The sequence below is a fragment of the Vipera berus genome, assembly GCF_964194415.1.
Source record: "Vipera berus genome assembly, chromosome: 3".
Classification (NCBI taxonomy): Eukaryota; Metazoa; Chordata; class Lepidosauria; order Squamata; family Viperidae; genus Vipera; species Vipera berus.
Genome location: NC_138204.1, coordinates 182,167,212 through 182,195,037, shown reverse-complemented (window position 1 = coordinate 182,195,037; position 27,826 = coordinate 182,167,212). Strand labels below are relative to the sequence as shown.

Genomic DNA, 27,826 nt, shown 5'->3' with positions numbered 1-27,826 from the left:
TTTATATTTTCTAGCCTTAACTGTTATCCAAATGCTTTAGTTCAGTAATTATCATTAGTGTGGTATTTCTGGCTTTCCACAGATGTAGGAAGTGTAAATTGTTGATGCAAGTAAAACATTATTAGTAAATCTTGATTTGCCAGTTAGACTTAAAATGCTGTGTGGATCTCACACTTATTTTTAGCAGCACTATTTTGCTTTGCTTTTAATAGCAATAATTTGCTTTTATCCAATAATTGGGATAATAATTGAATCCTATAAAATTAGATGATCCAATAATATTTGTCTTGAGTTTAAATAAGTTCTAGTTGGATTATGGCCTCAATTTTCTCTGGGGCTAGCTAAAGTTCTCACACTTACAGGATCATCCAGAATTGTTTTCTGGTCTTAGTTTATTTTAATTTCTAGTCTTGATCTGACTGTCTTATCAGGGTTTTTGTCATCTACATATGAAATGGAAAGAGATTAATCTGTTAAAAATTGAGTTTCTGTTTTTTCATAGCTTTTTATGTGTGTTTTCCTTTAATATTAAGTTATATTAAAGCACTTTCCTTGAAAATCCTTTGAGCTCAATATTTAATAATGCTAACTAATAAAAAATGCAGTCTTCAAAGTAGTGAAGCACAAATATTCATCTACAACTCTATTGAAGGAAAATTTAATAGTTTAGGAAACGTATATAATAAATATATGAAAGTACTGTACATTTATAAGAAAGATTGTCCTAACGCTTAAATCCATCATTCTCACATGAAAATTTGGTTCTAACCAGTCATTAGCATAGCATTCATGCAATTATAATGATCAGGAATTTAAATCTAGTTAAGTTATAAAGTACAATCTTTCAGTTTAAGTAGTAAATTACATTTTTGTTTTAGATGTGCTTATTTAGCTGCCCAAAGTTTTGTCTAAAATGCTCTAAATACAGGATAAATAAGGACATAAATCCTATAAACAGGCAGAAGTCATTTTGCCACTTGCGCAGGCCAGTTACCCTCTCTCCCCCCCACCCACCAGGCCGCCAAGCCATAAAGATTGGGGACTGCTGGTTTAAGGCACTTGGAAACCAGGAAATTTGAATTCTAATCCTCTCTTAGGTACATAAGCAAATTGATAACTTTAGACCAGTCATGGCCTTTCAGTCCTAGGAGATAGCTCTGACAAACCACTTCCAAAAATGTTCCCGAGAAAACTGAGTAGACTAATCTACACAGTCACCAGAAAACAAGGCTGGCTTTAAGATACTCTTTATACTGTATATATGTATATAATCTTTTCTCTACTTAAGGAATGTATTATTTGTAATATTTAGGGGGTCCCTTTTCTGAATAAACATCTCAAACTAGATTCCAAAGTAAAAATGTAAATAATAGTATATTGTAGTAATTAATAAAAACATAGCAGTAATAAAAAAAATCACATATCCTGCCTCTAAACTATTTGAGTTTAGAGGTAATTACAGATAAAGATCCACTGAAAGGTTATTCGTGAGAGATCAAAGACAAAACTTGTATTCATTAATTCACTGTAATGAATTCCTGGTAATAAATATGTACCATTGGAAAGAGACTTTTCTTCATTCACATAACCAGTTTGCTCATGAATATTTGTACTTGACAATCACTGATCTTGCAGGCAGGAATTAGTACTATCTGAATGAATTTAAAAATGGTGATTGATTCCATCTGGGTTCATTATGTCCATTTTCAATAATAAATATCAAGTATATTCTTATATATTTCACTACACTACGCTGCACTGCACTCAATACCATATACTATAAAGTAGGTGTTTTTTTCCTCTCTTTTTTATATACAGAGAAAGCAGCAGCAGCCAATGAAGATGAAGTGCAGAAAGCTGATGTGTCATCCACAGGTCAGAGTGTAATTGACAAGGATGCGCTTGGACCAATGATGCTTGAGGTAAAGTGTTGAAAGTTTTCATATTTAGAATTATTTCCAATATTCTGGTAAGATTCAGCAAGATAAAAAAATAGATTTTATTTCTGCAAAAGCAGTATATGATAAAATCTTGTGCCATCCTAAAAACTAACATATGTTAGTTTCTACAGATAAGGTTCACTTAATAAATTGTAGTTTACGGACTGCATGGATTGTAAAATTCAAAGATAGTACAATATGCAACCAAATATAATAAAACTTTGAATTATATGATATACTGATTTATGTTTTTCTCCATGTTATTTTTATAGTTCAGCTTCAGAATACTCTTTGAAGGATTAAAAGTTAACTTGCATTGTGTTTCTAGTTTTCTATAAGAGAGCATATCTATTTAGATAATAATCTGACTTAAAAGTGTAGCAGTGAGTAATAAAAAAATTGAGTACTTTGCATTCTGTAAAAGATATGATCAAAGATGGTTAGGAAAACAGTATCTTATGTAAAGAATCTGCTAGAGAAAGACAAATATAGAGGCAGTGATAACATAAATATGTAATAACAGTATGATCATAATTTCATTTTCATAATATAAATAATTATATTTACAATTAAATATCAGTAACAAATATACAATTAACAAATAATTGTATATTTGTTAGTATATAAATAGACTATTTAATAACATTCATCTTATTCTTCTTACTGAGCCAGAATTGGAAGTCAATTTAATAATGCTGTTTTCATTTTTATGGGCAGATGTACCTATACAGGAAACAGCAGACTATTGTTCAAGGAAGATTTTTTTCTCCAGTTTGAAATGTATTTGATTCCAGCTAATTGAATGGACAAAATTGACATCCTTAACCTTTATTGTCATTTTTTACTGTGGGCACAATGGCACACATTAAAAATGAAATTTAATTGCTTGCTAAGTGTACACATACGTAACACACATTTAAACATACTATATGCAACATATGTATAGACCTACACCCTTACATATAAGTAAAATATAAATATTAATCACTGTCCATCTTGAATACATAACAGAAGGAGGAAGCTTTAGAGTTCACAAGGTTAATACTGTGACTGAATCTGGATGTTCTGCTTCGTATACTATGGAGCCTCCTCCTAGAAGGTAACAAGGAGCACAGATCGTGAAGAGGATGTGTAGTGTCCCAGACCCTGCTATGTCCTGCATGGAAGGGAGGGAACTGCCAATTATCTTTTCAGCCATCCTCACCACTCTGCACCGCCTTCCTGTCTAAAGCAGTGATGCTTCTAAACCAGACTGTGATGCTAGGATGTTCTCTTTAAATTTCATTCCCATAATTCAAGTAGCTAGTTCTCATAGATTCAGAGAAAAAAGATAAATGTTTCCTGTTAATTTATTATCTCAATTAGTCCTGCTTGATAGTTAAGTTCTGAAGGATTTGTCCTGCAGAGCCCCAGCTGTCAGAATTTTATTTAACTGCTCTAAAGGGAGAGGCCTTCTCCTGTGTTACTTTTGGACTACAGAATGCACATCTTTAGAACTTGCATTTTATCCTTTCTGTTTGTCTTTAGAAAACCAACTAGAACATAGCTCTTTCATTAGGCATTTTCTGTATTTTAACTATTGACTGCATTGACTGTTAACTTCAGCAAAAAGAGCTGATAAAACAAATCATATTGATCCCATCTTCCATTGTCATATAAGAAAGACAGAAAATAAATTTACTGATAAGTAGAGATAAGGTTAGAATCACAATTTATTTACCATGAGATACTATTTCCTTGTTCATTTTGATTATATTACATTACAATCCAAGGAGTTTAGTTAGCAGGAAGATACATAGGTGAGTGGGTCTGATATTTTTTGTTGATCTAGATGGGGGGGATTTAAAGTCTTTATTTTCCTTTTCTCTCCCTCACCCCCAAATGTTACATTCTTGTTTGAGTTTCTCACAATTGCAATTATGTCCTTCTGAATTTGGGGCATTAAAAAAAAGCTAAAGAGCCATAGCCAACAGCAAACCATCCTGATATCTTTTCCGGTTGGTTTATTGGGTCCAACCCTGCCTAAATAAAAAACTGTGCTGTTTGTAAAAACAGGTATGCTTATGACTCCTCATGAAGACAAGATTTCTAAACCCAACAGAAAAAAGCATAGATTTCTGTTATTTGAGAGATAACATACTTCAGTGCTACCTTATGCTAAAATCTGGGGTGAGGATATTAAAAAAAAGATTTCATGAATACCAATTTGAACTTATGTTGAGAGGTTTGTTCATATATTACCCTAGATTACTACCAGGATCTTAACATGGTTTTAGTTCTGTAAGTCACTAATTAAATTAAAATAATGCAAATCTGTGTGCATCAACCAAGGAATAAGATTAGTTAGGTACAGTGAGTCTTCTCTTAGATTTGCAGCCTAAGTTATTAAATATGCTTTTAAATATAGCTTATTTTTCAGTATAAATATTCAATACATATTATGACAAATAGTTTTAACTTTGAGGTATTCATAATTTCAATGATCTCACAAGAATTCAGGTTACATTTTAATTTTCCCTTCATGCTCCAGAATTTTGCAATTAACCTTTTTATGCTACTCACTAAAACTTTGTGTCTTTAGTGTGTCTGCTGAAAACTTACATGATAAATTTAAGCCATGTATCTCCTCTTGTCTCCAGCACAATATAGCACATGAAATTCTGCTTCTAAGCTTTAATGTTCAGTCATGTTTGCATCCATGGAGCAGCTTGTTGTTAAGCATAGTACTTTTTTTGGTATGAAAACTTTATTTTAATAAAAAGGGAAGAAAGCATTGCCCCTTTGTCTTTAATCAAGAAAAATAACAAAACAGCTAGAATTTTAATATTATGAATAAAATCTTTGTCCTCTTTAAGAGATTTTATGAGATGGTAATAATATTACTTTCATCTTCTGTGGATTCTCAACAGTGTTTTAAAATGTTGTTTCCTAACTTCAGGCCCTCGATGGATTCTTCTTTGTAGTGAATCTAGAAGGTAATGTGGTATTTGTGTCAGAGAATGTTACACAGTACTTACGGTACAACCAGGAAGAACTGATGAACACAAGTGTATATAACATCCTACATGTTGGAGACCATAATGAATTTGTCAGAAACTTGCTGCCAAAGTCTTTAAGTAAGTGTTCTAAAGATATATTTTGTAGTGAATATGCTTTTGTTTACTTTTGTATTTTGGTTTTGCCATCATTTGGAATGGATTTCAAATGTTTGCATATATTCTTCAGAGATTAGTAACCTTTTCAGGCTCTGGGTCCTGTAAGAGCCAGAATTTCAAAGACCCATCATAAGTCCATTTTTCAGCACACCGTAACTTTGAATGATCACTGAATGAATGGACATAAGCCTTGAACAACCTATATTTCTTTTTTTTAATGTCATTGACAAAATAGTAAAAATTCCAGTGTCTCAATGAAATGGGACCCATTGGTGGTGATGGGTACTACTGAGCATATCCAGTAAAATCCTTAAAAATTAAAATGGATGGATAACAATGGTATGTCCACCATGCTCTCTGAGATCATGCACACACATAACCCTCCCTACACACAACCTACATTTCAAGGCAGAGTTCACTTCAGATCAACAGGGAATGAACATTTTGTTGCTTGCTGGGATTGGCCATTGTGCATTTCAGCTCACTGGGAGGTAAAGCAGAGAGATTGCTTTTCAAATAGAATTCTTTTTGCACTGACAATACCAACAAAAAATGAACTGTCCTTTTCCTTTTGTGATCACCAGTGTTTTTTACAGTTGCTAATTTATTGACTGATTATGTATTATCAAGTTGTTATTGGTAAATAACAGATTCAGTCACATGATGATCTGACTGAATCTGTTCTTTCCAGTCTCTCAACGTGCCCTCACCACCATTGTAACTGACTCCATCCACCTTGCTGCTGGTTGTCCTTGTCTTCTCTTTCCTTTCACCTTTCTCATCATTAACACCTTTTCCAGAGAGCTGGGCTTTCGTATAATGGGTCCAAAGTAGAATAATATGAGCCTGGGCATTTTTGGCTCAAGTAAGAGGTTTATTTTCTTGGCTGTCCACAGTATTCTCAGAGGTCTTTTCCAACATCAAAGTTCTAACCTGCTTATTTGAAGTCTAACTTTCACTTCCATAGAGTGTTCCAAGGACAGTGCTTTTTTTGTAGAAGAAAAAGGTGCCGGAACTCACACGTGTCATACAACCCGCCTTGCCTACCCTACAAGGTTCCATCCAAAAAAGGTGCCGGAACTCCGTTCTGAGCATTCTATGAGGAAAAAAAAGCCCTGTCCAAGGAATATCATACCTTGCATGATTCTGACCTTTGTAGGTATTTGAATACCTTTTCCAAGACCTTTCTGACTGCTTTTTACAGTTAGAGTTTGCCATTACTTCCCCCCACCTCTGTCTGTCTGTCTGTCTGTCTGTCTGTCTGTCTGTCTGTCTCTCTCTCTCTCTCTCTCTCTCTCTCTCTCTCTCTCTCACACACACACACACACACACACACACACACACACAGGGAGAGAGAGAGAAGTTTCATTAATTCAGTGCATGAAGCATCTTTTTATTTTGACACACAGAAGATAGTATGCTAAATTTGAAATACTAAAGAAACTCTTGGTAGTGGTAGCTGCCAGAAATATTGCTTATTTCTAATGTATTCAGGTAACTAGAAATTATAAATTGTATTTGTCTGCTAGCAAGTACTATTCTGTTCTTTCTTCAAGGAGTTCATCTTTATACCCCAACATTAAGCATACAGGAAAAAACTCTTTTTTTTCTGGATGCCTAATATTGTTTTACCTCAGTGGATGAATTTAGCTTTCTGTTATATTGTCAGCTCTTTCAATCACTACTTCACTGAATATGAAGTTCATGAATGGAAATAATATTCATCAACTTGTTCCACATGATGATTTTTTTTCTTAAGGTGATGCAGTATTGATATAAAAAACATGAACCACTGAAATATGGAATGAGTGTTTATATTGTGGCAAGGATTTAGCTCAAGACGAGAATATGATTTAACAACAACTTTGAACTAGTCCTGAGACAGCAGCAATGTCAGAACTGGCATGGACTGTAATTTACTATTTCAGAGACTGATTGCTAGTAAATTACCTTTACGGCTTTAAATATGATTGATCAGAACATCTTGGTAAGGACCTATTTATTCTATGTGAACTTTGTTTTATTTAGTGAATGGTGGACCTTGGTCTGGTGAATCTCCTAGGCGCAATAGCCATACTTTTAACTGTCGGATGTTAGTAAAACCTTTAACTGTTTCTGAAGAAGAAAGTCATGAAAACCAGGAAGCACATCAGAAATATGAAACTATGCAGTGCTTTGCGGTTTCTCAGCCAAAGTCCATCAAGGAAGATGGTGAAGGTAAGCAGACATTTTATAAGTATGATGGATGGCTTTCCTCATCTCTTCTTTCTTGGCACAATTTAGTTACTAATACAACTAATAGACAACAAACTAACAACTGATTAAAAACCGATGAGGAGTCCATGTATAGTTTCATATTCACTCCACAATGCATTTACCATAGAGGAGCTTAAAGCAGGCAGCAACAAAAACTGAGAGCTTTCTGTGCAGCGTATATTACTTATATGATGTAAATTAAGCACTATTTACAAGACCATAGGAAACATTTTATATTTTCTGACCTCTCTAAAATTGACTAATACAATGTTAGAGTTTATTTGATTTTTAAATTAAACATTTGCTGACACTCAGTATATGCAGATAGGTATGCATAATTATTTGCTTATTGTATATAAGCAATGGCAATTATTGCATCTGAATACTCTTAATCTCTTCTCCAAGCTGACAGTGTAGACTGTAAGACATTTTTGTTTCATGGAACTTGCTGTAAAATATGCATACCTAAAAATGTTGATAGAAATTATTTAAGTTATAGTAGGACTTACTTTTTATAAATTACAACTTACTTCATTAAGTTTGTTAGTGTTCATTGTTTTTCTTGAAAAATGATGTTAAAAGCATTGCAACTTTCAAATTTATAAGCATTCCCACATATGGCATTTTGTATGAAATACCAGTGAGTGATGATGATTAATAGGAAAAGCAGGTCAATCTTCAGCTGTATAACCTCACTAATTATTATTATTATTATCAGTGGGTCATCACTGTGTAAAAAAATAGTAGAAAGGAATGTAATGTGTGTCACCTTGAGTTCTTAAGACTGCAGAGACTAACAAAAATAAATTAAGGTACATCATTCAAGATAGGTGTGCTATACAAGTGAAAAAGATAAACATAATTTATTTAATGGTCTTCTAAAAGGCTCAAGATAAAATAAATTGTACCAGAATACTTTGAACATTAGCTAGTTGAAAAATGCAAAAACGAATGGATTTAGTGTGCAAGATTCTTCTCAACTTTCTTTGCTTGACTTAGAAACCTTGACTTGCATGTAGTTGTCAACCAGCAGCTGCTTCAGCATTAAATAACTAAAGTGTATTTATGAATTCTTTGAGAACTGCTTATTAGTACTTTCTTAAATTTGGTAGTACTCTAGGGAAGTACTGTGATTTTCTATTTAGAATGCAGATCAACTTTATAAGGGAGCCAGAGACTTAAGATTTTAAGGCATTAAGGAGTAACAACTCATGATTTGGAACTTGTAAGAAAGGCTATTGTGTTACTGATTGCTGAGCATTGAGGGATAGAATTATTTAGGCAAAGTTATGTATATTTGTGCTATTTTAAGCTCTGGGTTTTATGGAATTAAGTCTGGTTTAACTCTTGACATTATGGAGAGCATGTCAGCCTGATTTGCTAATAAGTGCTTTCCTCTTTAGAAGTTGAATGGGTCATTCAAGTTGAATGTTGCCCAGAATATTTGGCCTCCAATTTCCTTGTCTACAGTCCTGGAATTTCCTGGTAGTCTCCATCTAAATATTAGATCTGAATGATGGGCGGCTATATAAGTATTTTAAATGAATAAAATAAATAAATAAGTACTAAGCAGGTCCACTCTCCTTATCTAAACCCTCCCTGCATGGCAAAGAATTAACAATCAAGATACATAAAGAAAATGAGTATTACACAATTTTATTTTTTTTCTTTATATTTATTAAGAATTTTTATAAAATAAGAGATAAAAAGAAGAAAAACAAATATAAGAAAAAAACCTAATGAACTAGATTAAATGACTTCTTACATTCTTTTCAACAGATAATTGTAATCTTATTGTCCCTTCTTTTGCTTAAATATTTTGCAGATTCCCTCACCCCCTTATTTAAACTACATTTTTCTTACTCTTCAAATCCATACATCAATTCATTTTGTTTTCTTCAGCAAAAAATACATATAAGGTTTCCAGTCTTTCAAAAAAAATTTGTTTGTGCTCTGACCAGAGTTCTATCAATAACTGCTTGGAAAAGTGTTGATTTGATGAAATACTTGATTTGATGAAATTTCACATTAGTGAAATTAGTGAAATTTAGTCAAAAGAACTTAGGGATTACTTGGGGAACTAAGCAAGTTCACTACAGTAGGGAAATAGTGCTTTCTGCATGCCGTTGTCATGTTTGCTGTCTTGTTTAAGTGTTCGGTAATTCTGTATTATACCATCAGATATTTTTGTTTGATTAAAAATATGTTTGTTCCATTAAAGATTTGCAATCTTGCTTGATTTGTGTGGCACGGAGAGTTCCAATGAAGGAAAGGCCACTTCTGCCCTCCTCAGAGACTTTTAGTACTCGGCAGGATTTACAAGGTACAAAGAACACATTTAAAATCTTTAGTTTAAAAAATTTGCAAGACCTGAACAATCTCTCGTATCAGTCTCTTCATATATATATATATGTATTTATGCATAAACAGGTAAAATAACATCACTGGACACTAGTACCATGCGAGCAGCTATGAAACCTGGTTGGGAAGATGTGGTGAGAAGGTGCATTCAGAGATTCTATGCACAACATGAGGGAGATATATCTTTTGCTAAGAGGCATCATCAAGAGGGTAAGGATGTTCATTTTTTACTTGCTATATGGAAATAAGGTTATGCATTATCTGCCATGGCAATTAAGAATAATTCTTATGTAATATGTGAAATTGTAATTTATTAAATAACATTTAATGCACTTTGCCAAAATTGTTAAAAACTAGTAAAATAAAGAAAAAGTGACAAAAATAAATCAGCAAACAGATTGAAATGCTACAGTAAATAAAGAAGACTGTATAGGATAGAATATATTTATAGTACTGTATATGTATATAAAGGGATGCGGTGGCTCAGTGGCTTAGGACGCTGAGCATGTCGATCAGAAGGTCGGCAGTTTGGCGGGTCAAATCCCGAGTGCCGCGTAACAGAGTGAGCGCCTGTTACTCGTCCCAGCTTCTGCCAACCTAGCAGTTTGAAAGCACGTAAAAATGCAAGTAGAAAAATAGGGACCACTACGGTGGGAAGGTAACAGCATTCTGTGCACCTTTGGCGTCTAGTCATGCCAGCCACATGACCACGGAGACGTCCTCGGACAAGCACTGGCTCTTCGGCTTTGAAACGGAGATGAGCACCAGTCCCTAGAGTTGGAAACAACTAGCACGCATGTGTGGGAGAACCTTTACCTTTTATATGTATATAAGTCCTTCATGCTGTCTGAGCTTGGCTTTTGCTTGCACACTTTTCATTGCCATAACAGTTAACATTATTTGGGCTAGTGCCTTGGTGGAGCAGTGGGCTAATGCCTCCTTAAGTAACACCAGCTGCCTGCAATTAGTGCAGGTTCGAGTCCCACCAGGCTCAAGGTTGACTCAGCCTTCCATCCTTCCGAGGTAGGTAAAATGAGGACCCAGATTGTTGGGGGCAATAAGCTGACTTTGTAATAATGCAGCTTGGGGGGGCCCAAAAGCCCTAATAAGCAGGCATATACATAGAATGAAGGCTACTGCTAAGCTTGTAAGCCGCCCTGAGTCTTCGGAGAAGGGATATAAATGGAATTAAAAAAATAAAAATAAAATAAAAATAGTAAATGTGGGGTAGCTTGCCCTGCGAGTATTGACAGGGGGCGTGGCATGCAGTAGTTTACCTTGGGGTATGGTTTTCTCCTTGGTAATTCCTTGAATAGAGTATTATTTTCTGTCTGATTGTTTTTCTGGTGTTAATCCTGTTTATCTGGGTGTAGGCTGATGGAGAGGATGTGGTCTGTCTTTTTGTTTCCTTCTTAGCTTTTTATTGTCTCTTTTGAATGATAAATTTATCTCTATGTGTCTATTGATGACTGATGGCTGGTAGTATATGTAAATATTTTTGAGCAGCACTGTTGACAAAAACACTGGAATATTTTAAACAGAATTCAAAAGTGGTAAGAGAAGAAATTAACTGTGTTAAAAACTAAAAATTATATAAAAAGTTTATTCAAATACTGAACCACTGAATATGATTTTCTCATATCAGAAGCCCATGCCATTAATAATAGTATGAATGATACCATTTCTTGCTAAAAGTTTGGATCAAAACTTGTTTAATGTTTATAGATTGGGATAGGAGAAACTTTTAAAATTAGTGACAGATTCTTTCTCTCAAGATCTTTCAAGTTATATATTTCAAGTTTATATATATATATATATATATATATATATGTATATATATATATATATATATATATATATATATATATATATATATATATATATATATATATATATACACACATATATATATATATATACATATACATATATATATATATATATATATATATATATATATATATATATATATATATATATATATATACATACATATATATACATACATACATATATATATATACATATATATATATACACACACACATACATACACACACATTAAAGTTGTGTTTCTTAACATACTTCAGATTGTGTAGTGAAGAATGCTTCCCTTCACAGTCCAGCCTAGGAAATTAGAGAGGAAGGTTTATGAATCCGGAGACACAAGCATTACCTGCACATACAGTCTTGTAGGTAGGGTCAAATGAGAAATTCCTTTTAAAAGCAATGTACAGTATTTATATGTCTAGAATAAAATAACTTTATTTAGGAAAACAGCAATAATCACATCTGCAATTTCAAATAAATTCAGTAAACTTTGTTTATCTAAACTAGCTTCATATTTCCTATATGAATAGAATAATGGATTTAATAGCATGTGCAAATTCAATGGCAAAAATAATTTCTTAACCTTTGCCTATAACAGGATAGATTAGTTTTAACTGATAAGAATGAACTTTTAGAGGCAAACTGTGATATAAAAAATCAATTCTAGTTATTTCAGTGTTGTTCATTTTCATAGCAAACTTTGTGCAATTACATATGGATGTTTATTTAGATTGTAGGTTTTTTTCTAAAGTAAAATAATGACATTTCTCAAATAAGCATTCACTATGTTGTTGTTGTTTTTAAAAAAAGAAAAAACCAATTGGGGCATTTTAATTTTAAAGTTAAAGGACAGGGCTTTGATCCTGTTAAATACCTCTGGCAGAATGTGGTAAGAACTGTAACTTGTCTTCACAAGATTTTAAGGAAAATATTTTTACATTGACCATTCTGTCTGAAAATCCAGTTTGTATGATTCTGGCTGTGGAGTTACTAAACATTATTTTCCTGATATAATGTCCTATGTTGGCCAGTAGGTAAATTCAAACATTGAAAGGAATATTGAGGCCTGTATGTCGCATGCTACAGGTTTGAATTTTATTGCTGTTATTATTACTGCTTTTATTTGTCAGAAAGTCTTTTTCCCTTCCTTCCAACTTATAGTCATCTGTGCTGATGTATAGAGCATGCTCTCAGAAGACCACATACATGTTGTATGCTGTTTCTGTGGTCAAAGGAGGAGATATTTCTTTATTAAGCCTTTGCCTAATCTAGAGAATACTTAAGAATACTGCTTAGAATACTTCAGAGGCATCTGGGTAGTAATTGTGAGAAAATGATAGACTAAGATGAGGCCTGATGCATCCATAAGGGTTTTCCTTATGATCTTGTATCTGTTTAATGTATTATACATGCCAATTCCACAAGGATTAGGAACTAGATTTGGGACAATACCAGTATTTTAGTTGTTGGCTGAATTCTAACTTTACTGCCAAGTTTCAAGTTACTCCAGAAAATAATCATGTTTTTTTTGTTGTTGCTTTCCTCTGTAAACTTAAAATGGATTATACTCTGAACAAAACTTTCAAGTAGGATTGCTACTGGTCACAAACAGAAAAGTGAGGTATCACACATTTTATAATGAATGAGAGAAATGATAACAAACATAGCTTGATTTTTGTTTTGTTTATTTGTGAAGATCATTAGATGTATTTATTCAAATCTAAACTGACTATAATTTTAAATAAAAACAATTTGTCATAGTGTATTTTTTTTAAAATCCCTTTGCTTGCAGTTAGAATGTTGTCCTTTTAGTTATTAAATGCTGTTAAGAATCTTAACCTCAGTGTTCTTGACAGGGATGTATTGGAATTTCCTGCTCCTTATGAAAAGAACTGTTGCCCAAATATTCAGGCTGAATCAGTGGCATTCTTTAATGTGAACTGTTATTATACATTATTCCACCATTAGCATGGCCTTTGTTTCTCATTCTTATAACAAACCTTTATGATTTTTAAAGTTATGTTTTCTGATTTTATTCTGCCAAACTTTTCGTGATGAATGTTATAACAGGATAGACCACTTGAAGGCAAAAATAGATTAAAAACAAAAGAAAATCCTGCAATACCAGTGTGGCAAGTCTGGACAAGAAAGAAATGCCTAGAACTGTCAGTTTCTTAATGTCATTTGATATATCTTGTCAGCTTTTTCCAACCTGGCCCTTCAAAAGTTTTGGATTATAACTCTCTTTTCCCAGATAATGTGCTTCTGGAAAGCAAAAAAACTGTGGAAGGGTATATGATATGATTTATATAGGAAAGCTGCAAACTGATAATAGGCAACAATATGAACTGGACCTTTTTGCACTGAAAGAAAGAAGACAATTATCAAAGATAAAACTATTAATATCTACTCATTTTTAGATAGATCTTTAGATAAATATTTTTCTAGGAGTGCCTGAAGTCTAATGTGTTAAAAATTTAGATATATGATCTTTTATTTAAAATATTTGTGTACTGACTTGAAATATATATACATTTTCAATTACATTTGCCATTAAAAATTACAAGTCAAAACAATTAAACAATTAAAATATAATACATCTTTTTTTATCAAAATAGTTACAATGCTAAATAAAAAATAGCAAAATAAGCACTAAAATACTAGCAGAAAGGATCAGCAAGCAATTGAAAAATCAGTTATTGAAAGGATTTCCATAAATGGAGGTTTTTGAGCCCATAGCATAGAAGCCAGTTTAATGCATTTTTCAATGAAGTATCAAAGTAAGGTTACAATAACCAGGTTTAATACTTATTTCTATTAGAAAAAGAAGCAAAAATTAAAAATATGAAAAATCATAGGGTTTTAAATTGGATTATTGAAACATTCCTCTGGATTATGCTGTTTGAGCTAGTTTGGTATATAAACCTTGAACAATAATAAAAATGTGTATATTTTAAGGAAAAACGTAGGTCTTCTGGAACTATAGCCTTAATAGATTTATAAATAAACATGTAAATATAAACAGGCTTGGCATTCTGGAGTGACCTGAAAACATGGCTTTGCTGTTTGGCCTGGGAATTGGCATGGTGGAGCAGACTCTGCAAAATAGCTGTAGTGTTAGTGAGATTAATTGTGCTCTCCTGAAGATAATGCCTTTTATTTTTTAATAACTTTATTGTTTTAGTATTTTTTAAATTATTCTTGTTAGTTTGCAATTATTTTGTTGTATCCTCTCAGAGTCCCATTGTGAGATGGTGACAGTAGATTAGGGGAGGCTGTGGGGAGGGAGGGAAAGAGGTGGGAAAGCAGAGGGAGAGAAAAAAACCAAACTTTTATTTGAGGAAACTGAGTACTAACATTTTCAGGAACTGCAAGGGCAGTTTGTAGCAGAGATGAGCAACAGTAGCCATTGGGCTGCACAGCTTCAGCCCATGTTTTTTAATATGTCATAGTTGCCAATAGCCTTTCTGAGAAATACCACTTTCCAGCCATTTTGAGAAAGGAACATAGGAAAACTGCAGCAAACCTCAAATTTGGTTAATTCATTTTACAATTGTAAAAAAACAAAAAAAAAAGTTTGTGACCTTATTCTTGTATGTGACATAAGCCCATCCATTCATGTGTAGTTACATCGCTTTATCAATGTTGGCAACATTTCTCTTTCGGTTAATACTTTACTCCACTTGCTCTTTGGTCTTAACTCGAAAGTACTTTAATACTGCCTTGCTGATTTTGCAAAAGACATTGCAGATTTCTTCTTGCCTTCTAAAGTAAGGAATAATATTAGTGGACAGAGTTCCACTTTAGTGTGATTAGTCCTATAGTAGGCTGGGTGTCTTCATGCTTTGTTTTTGTTTTTGCTTGCTTACAGTGCTGAGGCAAGGATTAGCATTCAGTCCTGTGTATCGATTTTCTTTGTCTGATGGCACTATAGTTGCTGCCCAAACGAAGAGCAAGCTCATCCGTTCCCAGACTACTAGCGAACCTCAGCTTGTAATATCCTTACATATGCTTCACAGGTAATTCTGTAAACTTTTTTTAAAATTTAAAAAAAACTGGATTTCACTGTCAATTACATCTGTAGTATATTATAACCTTAAAGATATTTTACCTACAATGACTATAGATTCCAATAATAAGCTAAGTTGTTTTTCAGTTTCTGTTTTCTTAACTAATACTAATGTCAAAGATCTAAACATTTATTTGAAAGAGAATCCTGTTACTTGAACACATTGTATAAGTAAATAAAATTGTGTCTGCGATTCAGAACACCGAATGGTGTTTTAAAGATAACTTTTCACTATGAGATTTTTTTATCTGTTGTAGTTATATGTATTCAGGCTTAATCAACAATTTACTTTCTTGTATGACAAGTTTACTCCTTTGATAGCATTGTTTCTATAATTCTATCTTCAACTTGGATTTAATCCTATTACTTGAAGATTAGAGGGCAGGGACCTGCATTGGAGATGTGCATCTAGCAAAGTCTCTTGTACATTTTTATACTAATGAAGTCATTTTGCAAGGTACTTAGCAAGCAAACAGCAAAAATAACTGATGTGACAGTGCTTCAGATATGCAAATATTTGTTATTTACGTATCTGATTGATTTCTAAATAATTGAAATACCTCTAGACTTTCTAAAGAAGGGATCTTTGTGTGGGAAAAATATCTTTCATGCACTCAAATGGTAATTAAAATAACAATGTTTCTTCAATTTTTTCTGCTTCTTTTCAATAAAAACATTGTTTAACGTTATTTAATAAAAGGAAAATATCTGATTTTGAATATACTCATCTAAAGAATTGCAGTTTGACAATTTCAAACTGTTATTTATTTGTTGATTCAATTTATATATCCATGAATCTCATATACATGACACAAGGCATCTTACAATAAAAAGATAACATACACAATATAAAAATAAAAATACATAGCAGCCAAACATCAGAAAACCACCCTTAACAAAATCAAGAGGAGGTATTTATCACATTGAAAGAATGAGATCTCTTCGTATTTTGGGGGTGGTTCTTGAAATGATAAGTAAAACATGAAATATTAGACAATTTGAACTTATATACTAATATTGTTTTGAGAAAAGATTTTAAAATAAACCTTTATATTTCTTGTGTTTTATTTTTCTACTTCACTCATTGCTTGATTTTCTTCAAGTTCTCATGCCATAAACCAGGGGTCCCCAACCCCGATCCATGGACCAGCACCGAGTCACGGCATGCCAGAAACCGGTCTGTGGAAACAAGCAAAGCCCCATATATGGGATGCAGGCAGTACATGAAACCACATCCCCTCTGGTCTGCAGAAAAACTTCTCTCCGCAGAACCAGTCCCTGGTGCTCAAAAGGTTGGGATCCTCTGCCATAAACAGAGCAGACTAAATATTTCGGCTGAGAATCTTGCAAAGTTCTATCTACAAGGAATACCTACATTACCACCAAAATATTTTGAAATGTAGTTCCTAAACATATTTCCCTCAGTATAAACTGTTGCCAATTTACTTCACAAACTTTGGAAGAGAGGAAAAATAATTGGAAAATTTAAGTTGTTGAGGAAAGGAACTATTCAGATATCTATCAACAACAACAACAAGAAGGAAGATCTTCAAATATTTTTGTTCATGCATCTTTGCAAAAAAAAACACATTTTTGAAAGAAATACTTTCCTCACAACTGTCTCTGAAAGACAAAAAAAAATCCTCCCAAAATGTTAGCATTTAGAACAGAAATGTGGAGTCTCTAGTTGTTAAATTATAATTTCTTCCTGTTAGCATGGTTATTAGTGAGTCATACTGGAGGACTGCAAATGTTCATCCTGGTATTGATTATGTTCCATATATTGTAGACATCTACATTAATACTTGGAATGATGGAAATCTACAGAGTGACATTTTTGAAAGAACTTTAAGAAAAGAGTAGGAAAGAAGCTATCCCTTATACCAGAGGTGTCAAACTCGCAACATCACGTGATGTGTCGCGACGTATCGCAACTTTTTTTCCATTGCTGGTGGGCGCGATTTCGGCATGATGTATCTGGCCTCTGGGCTGGCAGTTTGACACCCCTGCTTTAGACTTTGGTCAGAAAGTCCAGTAGGATTTAAAGCAAACTTTCCCAAATTCTCACAAAATGTTCCTCTACAACTTTTATAAGATATAAAATACCTCAGAGCATCTGCTCAGTCTCTGGAACTTGCAGCCACTACAAGATTGAAATGGCAGAATGTGAGATGTATCCTTTTTTAAGAAGCTGCAAAACTGAGAAGAAGTAATAGCTACTGTGTCTCAAACTTGACAGAAGTAACCATTGTCCTGTGATTCCCTAAAATAAGCTTTACACTGTAAATTCCTCAAAAATAATGATTTCCCAGCATATAGGTTGAATTTCCTATTCGGTGGAAACTTTGAAAGCTTTGTGTAACCTTTACTTACACTGAAACTTGCATTTAACAAGCTATTGTATTTTGTAAAATATTAAGGGAGAGCAATCAACACAGTACATGTCTCCTTGCAGGATAACTATCATTTCCTCCCTCTCTCCATCATCTATTGTATGTATATGGAATTTCATGCTGCTGCTTGTATGATTTTCTTTTGAAAGAGAAAATGTGGTTGGAACAGTCTAGTCATGCAGAAAAGATTCCTGTCTACTATTTTCCTCTGGAAATGCATGCATCAGCTTGTACGCACATACGCACACATGGACACACATATTCAAGCAGAAATACAAATATTCCTAAAACTAGGTGGATCTCATTTAAGCTTTTTGTTTTCAGAGTTTCTTATTAAGAGCTGTTCCATAAAGCTGTTTTTTGGGGTGGGGGTGGGGGTGAGAAGTCTCAAGGTGATTTTAAACACTTGCTTTTCTCTATAAGTCTTATTAATTAGTAAAACAGCTACAGATTTGAGAAACATATATTTACATACATTTAAATGTTAGCAAACTCTTGTCACTTTTTTTTTACATAGAGCTGTGAATTTGACCATTTTACTTACTGGTCAAAGAAGTATGTAATGTTTGTGGAAAATACAGTGTACTTTGTGAATCCTTGGGAATTTTCAGCATGTCTACATAAATGTGATCTAAACATGATCTGTTCTCTATATAAGTCCTAAAACTAGGTAAAAAGTTCTCAGTTAAACAAATGAGTCATAAACATTATATTTGTTCATTTATTTATTGAGGAAAAGCTCCAGAACTATATAGAAAAGGCTCATAAACATTTAAGCACCACTGTGTACTTAAGAAATCTTTTTATTAAAGCAGAAATACATTTGATATGAATTGAGGATACATAGGTACTACTTTCTGTCTTTTGTCACTATCCTTGTCATAGTAACAGGTGTACATTGGATTAGTTGCTGAAGTTAAGGATGTCCACTGATGAGGACTGATATATGCCTGAGGAAACACCACATTGCTAACTGGAAGATAATGTGAAGAGGCATGAAGCTTGCTTAATCAGCACTGTAGCCATTAAGGGGGATAACTTAAATTACAATTTTAAACCCAGTTTGTTTCAGACAAAAATCTTTGTTCAGAGGCCTTATTTATGAGTAACAATCATTGAAAACAATATGGCATAAAAATAACAGAAATATATACTGAACTGAAGTTACAATCCTGTTTTTAAAAAGCAGTATAGTTCTGTATGTATGAAATGTTATTTATTTTTTATATTACTGTAGAATGTTTTTAAATCTTTCAGTTAATATATAAACGAGTAACTTATTTGGTTTATTATAAAAGAACCTACATAGCAATGTATATAAAGCAACAAAGTAAGTGAATTGCTTATTGGGGATGTGCAGAACCCTAGCATTTTGGACACAAGGAATCTGTGGTTTTCAGAAATTCCTCTTTTGTTCTGAAATGTGCTAATCTGAGATTTCCAAGATTGAATTAAAAGCTTTTTTTAAAAAAATAGTGCAAACCATGTATTGATACAGATTTACTTAGGGGAAAAATATGAACCACTACCTAAATGGCATAATACCAGAATGGCATTTCTTACCTATTTCCTTAGTTCTCTACACTAACTAAACTTGGCTACATCAGTCCCCATGTTAGTAAACAAAGGAATTCAATTTTTTGTTTTTTAAAAAATAACTTTTAAATGTCTAATTCTACTTTTGTGTGACATCAAGTCTTTGAAGTCTGACTACACTGGGGATAGCAATAGCCTCCAATTCAGTGATCTTCATCTGTATGTGTAGAATGAGAATTATATAATCTAATATCAGTAAAGCTAGTTAATAACTAATTCTTTCTTATTACAGTTACCATCTTGCAGATCACAGTATCTGGCCTAATTGTTGGACTTAGGTGCTTCGGCCCCATCACATAATTTGTATCCCCTAACGTGCTAGACAGATCAAAGACTTAGATATTTTTTTGTATGTAATAGGACAATACATATATTAAACTCAACATATTTTTCTCACAAATCTATCTTTTTTACTGAAAATGGTTAAGATATTTGTTGTAAGAAATTGTTTCTGCTCTGTTTTTTTTTTAAAATAAGCACACAGGTTTTTAGATATAGTACAATTGAACAAATTTTACACTTATTTTTGCATATGGGATTGATTATGAGCATAATATTCTATGGTATCTTTTTATTAAGCTGTTTTAATTTAACATACAATATTATAGGGTTTTTTTTTCTTTTTTTCACATTGTAGGGAACAGAATGTCTGTGGGATGAACCAAGATTTAACTGGACAAGTACTGGGAAAGCCATTGAACACAATTAGCTCTAACAGTTCTGCCCATCAAGCCATGTGCAGTGGGAATCCAGGTCAGGATATGACCATCAATAGCAATATGAATTTTGCCATAAATGGCCCAAAGGAACAAATGGGTATGCCAACAAGCAGGTTTAGTAGTTCAGGTGGGATGAACCATGTGTCAAGTATACAAACCTCCACTCCTCAGGGCAGTAACTATGCACTTAAAATGAATAGTCCTTCTCAAAACAGCCCTGGCATGACACCTGGTCAGCCAAACTCTATGCTTTCCCCAAGGCATCGTGTGAGTCCTGGAGTGGCAGGAAGTCCTCGGATCCCACCCAACCAGTTTTCTCCTGCAGGAAGCTTGCATTCACCTGTTGGAGTTTGCAGCAGCACAGGAAATAGCCATAGTTATACCAACAGTTCCCTCAATGCACTTCAGGCTCTCAGTGAGGGGCATGGAGTCTCTCTGGGGTCATCATTAGCTTCACCTGATATAAAAATGGGTAATTTACAGAATTCACCTGTAAGTATGAATCCTCCCCAACTAACCAAAATGGGAAATCTGGATTCTAAAGATAGCTTTGGATTGCATGGGGAACAATCAGACGAAACAACTGGACAAGTAGAAAGTGTCTGCCATTCAGGAGAACAGAAAGAAAATGATAACATGCCCCAAGTTGGCAGTGAAAGACCTGATGGACAGAACAGACTGCATGATGGCAAAAGCCAGACAAAGCTGTTACAGCTGCTGACCACCAAATCTGATCAGATGGAGCCTTCATCTTTGGCTAATACTATGGGAGATGCTAACAAGGACTCCATGGGAAGCTTATCTGGTTCTGGTTCAGCACATGGAACCTCGCTCAAGGAGAAGCATAAAATTTTGCACAGGCTCTTGCAGGACAGCAGTTCTCCTGTAGATTTGGCCAAACTCACAGCAGAGGCCACAGGCAAAGAACTGAATCAGGAGACCAGTAGCACAGCTCCAGGTTCAGAGATAACTGGTAAACAGGAACCGGTGAGTCCCAAGAAGAAAGAAAATGCACTACTTCGTTACTTGCTAGATAAAGATGATACAAAAGAAATTGGTTTACCAGACATAACCCCCAAACTGGAACGGTCGGACAGTAAAACAGATCCTTCCAGTAGCACACTAAAGCCAGTAGCTGTGAAGACTGAAAAAGAAGAAATGCGCTTTGAGCCGAATGAACAGGTAAGAACTTGGGATTTTATTTTACTTATTTATATTATTTGTATCAGAGATAGGTACAGAAACAATTATTGTTCTGTATCTCTTCTAACACAATGTCCTTTATGATTAGAATTACTACCATTGTCTCTGTGGCCAAAAGTTCACTGGCTGAAAAATTTGAACTGGAAAGTGCCACTTACCGTATATACTTGAGTATAAGCCGAATTTTTCAGCCCACTTTTTGGGCTGAAAAATTCCACTTCGGCTTATACTCCAGTCAACAAAAAAAACTTACCGAGGACTTGTGCGCGGCCGAGGCTTTGGTGCTTCCGGGATCGCCCGCACCTCTCCCAAGCCACCGCCGTCCGAGACCTGCCGAAGTTTGGGGAGGTTTGGGGAGGTGCGCGCGCACCTCCCCAAACTCCGCGCCTTGCCTGCCTGCTTCTTTCCGCAGCGGAAAGAAGCAGGCAGGCAGGGCGCGGAGGAACGGAGACTTGCCGACGTTTGGGGAGGTTTGGGCGCCTCCCCAAACCTCGGCAGGTCTCCGTTCCTCCGCGCAGACCTGCCGACGTTTGGGGAGGTTTGGGCGCCTCCCCAAACCTCCCCAAACCTCGGCAGGTCTCCGTTCCTCCTGCCGACCTTTGGGGAGGTTTGGGCGCCTCCCCAAACCTCCCCAAACCTCGGCAGGTCTCCGTTCCTCCTGCCGACCTTTGGGGAGGTTTGGGCGCCTCCCCAAACCTCGTCAGGTCTCCGTTCCTCCTGCCGACCTTTGGGGAGGTTTGGGCGCCTCCCCAAACCTCCCCAGGTCTCCGTTCCTCCTGCCGACCTTTGGGGAGGTTTGGGCGCCTCCCCAAACCTCGGCAGGTCTCCGTTCCTCCTGCCGACCTTTGGGGAGGTTTGGGCGCCTCCCCAAACCTCGGCAGGTCTCCGTTCCTCCTGCCGACCTTTGGGGAGGTTTGGGCGCCTCCCCAAACCTCGGCAGGTCTCCGTTCCTGTTTGGGGAGGTTTGGGCGCCTCCCCAAACCTCCCCAAACCTCGGCAGGTCTCCGTTCCTCCGCGCAGACCTGCCGACCTTTGGGGAGGTTTGGGCGCCTCCCCAAACGTCCCCAAACCTCGGCAGGTCTCCGTTCCTGTTTGGGGAGGTTTGGGCGCCTTCCCAAACCTCCCCAAACCTCGGCAGGTCTCCGTTCCTCCGCGCAGACCTGCCGACCTTTGGGGAGGTTTGGGCGCCTCCCCAAACCTCCCCAAACCTCGGCAGGTCTCCGTTCCTGTTTGGGGAGGTTTGGGCGCGGAGGAACGGAGACCTGCCGAGGTTTGGGGAGGCGCCCAAACCTCCCCAAACAGGAACGGAGACCTGCCGAGGTTTGGGGACGTTTGGGGAGGCGCCCAAACCTCCCCAAAGGTCGGCAGGTCTGCGCGGAGGAACGGAGACCTGCCGAGGTTTGGGGAGGCGCCCAAACCTCCCCAAACAGGAACGGAGACCTGCCGAGGTTTGGGGAGGTTTGGGGAGGCGCCCAAACCTCCCCAAAGGTCGGCAGGTCTGCGCGGAGGAACGGAGACCTGCCGAGGTTTGGGGAGGTTTGGGGAGGCGCCCAAACCTCCCCAAACAGGAACGGAGACCTGCCGAGGTTTGGGGACGTTTGGGGAGGCGCCCAAACCTCCCCAAAGGTCGGCAGGTCTGCGCGGAGGAACGGAGACCTGCCGAGGTTTGGGGAGGCGCCCAAACCTCCCCAAACAGGAACGGAGACCTGCCGAGGTTTGGGGACGTTTGGGGAGGCGCCCAAACCTCCCCAAAGGTCGGCAGGTCTGCGCGGAGGAACGGAGACCTGCCGAGGTTTGGGGAGGCGCCCAAACCTCCCCAAAGGTCGGCAGGAGGAACGGAGACCTGCCGAGGTTTGGGGAGGTTTGGGGAGGCGCCCAAACCTCCCCAAAGGTCGGCAGGAGGAACGGAGACCTGCCGAGGTTTGGGGAGGTTTGGGGAGGCGCCCAAACCTCCCCAAAGGTCGGCAGGAGGAACGGAGACCTGCCGACGTTTGGGGAGGCGCCCAAACCTCCCCAAAGGTCGGCAGGAGGAACAGAGACCTGCCGAGGTTTGGGGAGGCGCCCAAACCTCCCCAAAGGTCGGCAGGAGGAACGGAGACCTGCCGAGGTTTGGGGAGGTTTGGGGAGGCGCCCAAACCTCCCCAAAGGTCGGCAGGAGGAACGGAGACCTGCCGAGGTTTGGGGAGGCGCCCAAACCTCCCCAAAGGTCGGCAGGAGGAACGGAGACCTGCCGAGGTTTGGGGAGGTTTGGGGAGGCGCCCAAACCTCCCCAAAGGTCGGCAGGAGGAACGGAGACCTGCCGAGGTTTGGGGAGGTTTGGGGAGGCGCCCAAACCTCCCCAAAGGTCGGCAGGAGGAACGGAGACCTGCCGAGGTTTGGGGAGGTTTGGGGAGGCGCCCAAACCTCCCCAAAGGTCGGCAGGAGGAACGGAGACCTGCCGACGAGCCGCGGCCACACAGGGTATTCCTGTGTATTCAGGCTTGCAGAACGGCGGATCGGCTTATACTCGAGTCAATAACTTTTTCCAGTTTTTGGGGGTGAAATTGGGGGTCTCGGCTTATACTCGAGTCGGCTTATACTCAAGTATATACGGTAATTTAAAATGTAGTGCTTGGCATAGTATCATTTAGCTTTGGAGATGAGAATGAAAATGTGGGATGGGAATAACACCCATTGATAGAAGCTACTTGGAAAAGTAATTTTCAATCTAACATCTGATTTATTGTGTGATTTTTAAAGGGCAACATTTAGAATCATAAAATGTAAATTGAGAAAGACTCAAGTACTGTTTGGGGAAAAAACGCAGAAAATACCTAAGCTTATAGATGCTTCTGTGCAAAGACTAATTAGAAAGCATACAAATCAAGATTTATATAGAAGTCTCATTTTCACAGGAAACATAATCCAAATGTACCGTATTTTCCGGCATATAAGATGACTGGGCGTATAAGACGACCCCCGACTTTTGAGAGGATTTTCAAGATTTTTCGTCTTATATGCTGGAAAATACTTACATGCCAGTTGCCAAGTGTCTGACACAAGCCTGATTCAGACCCATCTGATGCAGATGGTGCAAAGCCCTGCCGGTTCCCGCCCGACGCCGGACGGCTCCGCCGGTGCCACCTCGAGAGGGAAGGGTGTGAGGTGCCTGCCACGGCTCCCCGAGCAATCCTTAGCAGTCGGGGAGCACGCACGTGTGCAGGGCTGCCCTGCCGGCTCCCGCCCGACGCCGGACGGCTCCGCTGGTGCCGCCTCGAGAGGGAAGGGTGTGAGGTGCCTGCCACGGCTCCCCGAGCAATCCTTAGCAGCCGGGGAGCACGCGCGTGCGCTGGACTGCCCTGCTGGCTCCCGCCTGACGCCAGCCTGCCCTGCTTCCTCCACAGTGAGAGGGGAGGGCGTGCCTTCCCAGGCTCGTCGACTTGCAGCCACGCCAGGCAGCCGAAAGGGGCTTTTCCTTCCACCCACCCTTTGGAATAAACGCAAGAGCTCCCGGGGTCTGGCGTTTGCAAGGGGGAGGGGAAGGGGCTTAGAGGCTCTTGGGGGTGGGAAGGGAGAGTCACGTTGGAGGGGGGACTGGACTAAGGAGGCTTGAAGTTGCTTTGCAAGAACGGGGGCGCTCGATTGATTTATGTACTATTTTCCGGCGTATAAGACGACTGGGCGTATAAGACGACCCCCCAACTTTTGAGAAGATTTTCATGGGTTAAAAAGTCGTCTTATACGCCGGAAAATACGGTATATCAAAGTTTTGGGTTCTTTGTGTTTGCAGTAAGTTTTGCTATAAGAAACAATGTTCTTAATTTCTGGATACATTTTCTTCTCTATAGCTCAAAAATAATTTACAGAACTTCTTTTGCCTCTTAAATCTCTGCAAAATGAATCTCATGTTTCTGCAGCAGTGGTATAATTTATGTTGTCTGTGCGCTTTGTCATTTTATTTCCATATTGTTGGCATAGATTTTATTGCCTGTATCATTGTACATTCTTTTAAACATTCTTTGATGAAAAAAGTCCACAATAATATTCTACTAGCACAAATAATTATGGGAAAATATCATAGAGAAACTATTAATCCGGCTCTTCCTTTCACCCACTCCAGTACTTACAAAGTCATTGAACACATAAGCCAAGTGAGAGACAGGCTGGCACAGTGTACACTTTATTCTATGCAGAATAGAAAAAATGGTTTTTCATAATTGTTTCCTCTGCAGTTTATTAGTTTTTGACAAATAAGTTGGAAAGCAGTGAAAAAGCTGGACAAAGTGCATTACATGGCAAATACAAGTGACTGGTTTTACCTACATAATCTTTAATAGATAGAAGTGATTGTAAACTAAAAAGTTGAATTTGGAAACAGTGCATTAACTACACGAAAAGTGCACCTATTCAAGGACTATAAACTTCAGTATTTGTAGTACTCAGAGCAATTTTAACCAAGGTTCAAGTCTTGAATTTGCCATGTTCAAGCCTGGGAATCTGCATTGGACTTTAATGAAAACCTAGTCAATCCTTTATTTCACATAATTTTATCAAAATTACATATCTGACAATTCTTACAGAAGAATAGAATTAAGGGAGAAAATAAAGGTGACAATTTCTCCTGTTTCTTCATCTGCCACATAATTTGTTGGAAAACATTAAGGCTGGAGCTGCTTGAGAATAATTCTTGCCAAAACAGGAAAGTCTTTTCCATAAAAGATGCTTGCCTCATTATTTAGGTTTGCTGGTAACATTTAGCTATGATATTTTGAAAAACTGTCCTCTTATCAAAGTTTCCACATAATGCTCATCTAGTGAAACCAGCATGTCATACATTTCCCTGTCTCCATTTCACTTACTAGTTGTCACTGTGCATCCTGAAAGTATATAGAAAAACTGGTTAGGTTTGTCTAAACACTTTGAGATAATTCAGTGTTAGGCAGCAACCCAATACTGCATTTCCTACCTCCACCCAAAATTAAGATGGGAATATTTCCAGTGATCAATAAAAAATTCTAGAGAATTTCTCTAGACTTTGCAGCTAGGTCAGATATGTATGTATGTATGTATGATATCTATATACAAGAGCAAAATGATGCACATTGCTTAGGAAAGTCCTAGCTTCATATATATATTTGAAGAGCAAACACAGCTAAAACACTTCTGAAAAAGTCTGAGTCATAATGGAACAATCACTGAACAGCCCAGTGTGCTTCAGCAGTGGAGATGTCTGCTTCTTAAGTGTTGAAGACATTGGAAAAAAATTACTTAGAAGCAAGAATTTTAATCCTTCAGAAGTGACTTGTTTTGTTTGATGGATATTTTTACATTTATCAGTTTGTTCTGCAGTTCTGCTAGGTAAAGAACACCAGAAAAAATATATACATTTTGGTTAGGCTGACACTGGCCACTAGTTCAGGTATTATCTTCTCTAAATAAAGCAGCTCCTAAAAATTTCTGGCAGGTTTTTCCAGCCTTGCTGCCCAAGAGCTTTCAAACTGGCATTTGAATAAACTTTGGATTATTGGCCCAGCGATCTGTCACTCCTTCCTGGCAAAGGCCTGGGTATAGCATGAGAGGCACAAGAAGCAATTTCTTTGCTATATTTGTTGCTTCTATGTATGTGTTTGTAGGAACTACTCATTCTTAACATAATCATTTACATTTTTTATTAATGTTATTTAACATTGCAAAAACATAAAAAGAAATGAAATGTTCGGAGAAAATATTTTCAACAATGTACTGTATATAAGTATCCTTTAATTATGTTTATCTTTAAAAAGAATTATTTTTCCAGCATGTGATAATTCTTACGTAGTCCATTGTCATCACTTTTTATACTGATCTCTTTTACTACATGGGGTTGATTATTTGCTTGCTCTATTTGTTTATATTTCCAGCCTGTTCTATATCTGTTCTCAAGGGACATGATTCACCTCACCCCCAGCACTCCCCCCAATTTATATACTCGATTTTCTGGGGACAGATTAGCCTGAGAAGTCTCAAGTAGATCAGTTACCAAGGGAGCTTCATGGCCTCCCAATCCTATTTCAGTATCTAGTTGTATGAATATACTATGTCAACCATTCTATCATGGGAGGAAATAAAAGAAAGGTAGTTTCTAACAGCAATTTGGTTTGGCGATTTTTGAAGTATTGTAAAAGACAGTTCTTGCTGGCTGGCTTGTTTGTACTGTGCCATTTTTAAAGCCTCTAGAGCTCATATATGGAGGATGGGACTGTTAAAACTCAATCCTCTAAAACTATTACTTATAAATTGAGGGCATGTTAGTAGCATGTGCAAGGGAACTAACATGCTGCAAGCA

The 27,826-nt window shown here is 37.2% G+C and overlaps 1 protein-coding gene across 3 annotated transcripts in view; it reads left to right on the top strand.

Annotated features, from left to right (window-relative positions):
• The window catches only part of NCOA2 (nuclear receptor coactivator 2), a 152,323-nt gene that overhangs the window by 104,469 nt on the left and 20,028 nt on the right, over positions 1 to 27,826 (top strand). For all 3 annotated transcript variants that reach the window (XM_081323501.1, XM_081323502.1, XM_081323500.1), the window contains exons 5-11: positions 1,819 to 1,922; positions 4,879 to 5,056; positions 7,124 to 7,312; positions 9,573 to 9,674; positions 9,782 to 9,922; positions 15,414 to 15,561; positions 20,238 to 21,501. In XM_081323501.1, the coding sequence (XP_081179627.1) occupies positions 1,819 to 1,922; positions 4,879 to 5,056; positions 7,124 to 7,312; positions 9,573 to 9,674; positions 9,782 to 9,922; positions 15,414 to 15,561; positions 20,238 to 21,501 (2,126 nt within the window). The remainder of the gene's footprint in view (positions 1 to 1,818; positions 1,923 to 4,878; positions 5,057 to 7,123; positions 7,313 to 9,572; positions 9,675 to 9,781; positions 9,923 to 15,413; positions 15,562 to 20,237; positions 21,502 to 27,826) is intronic.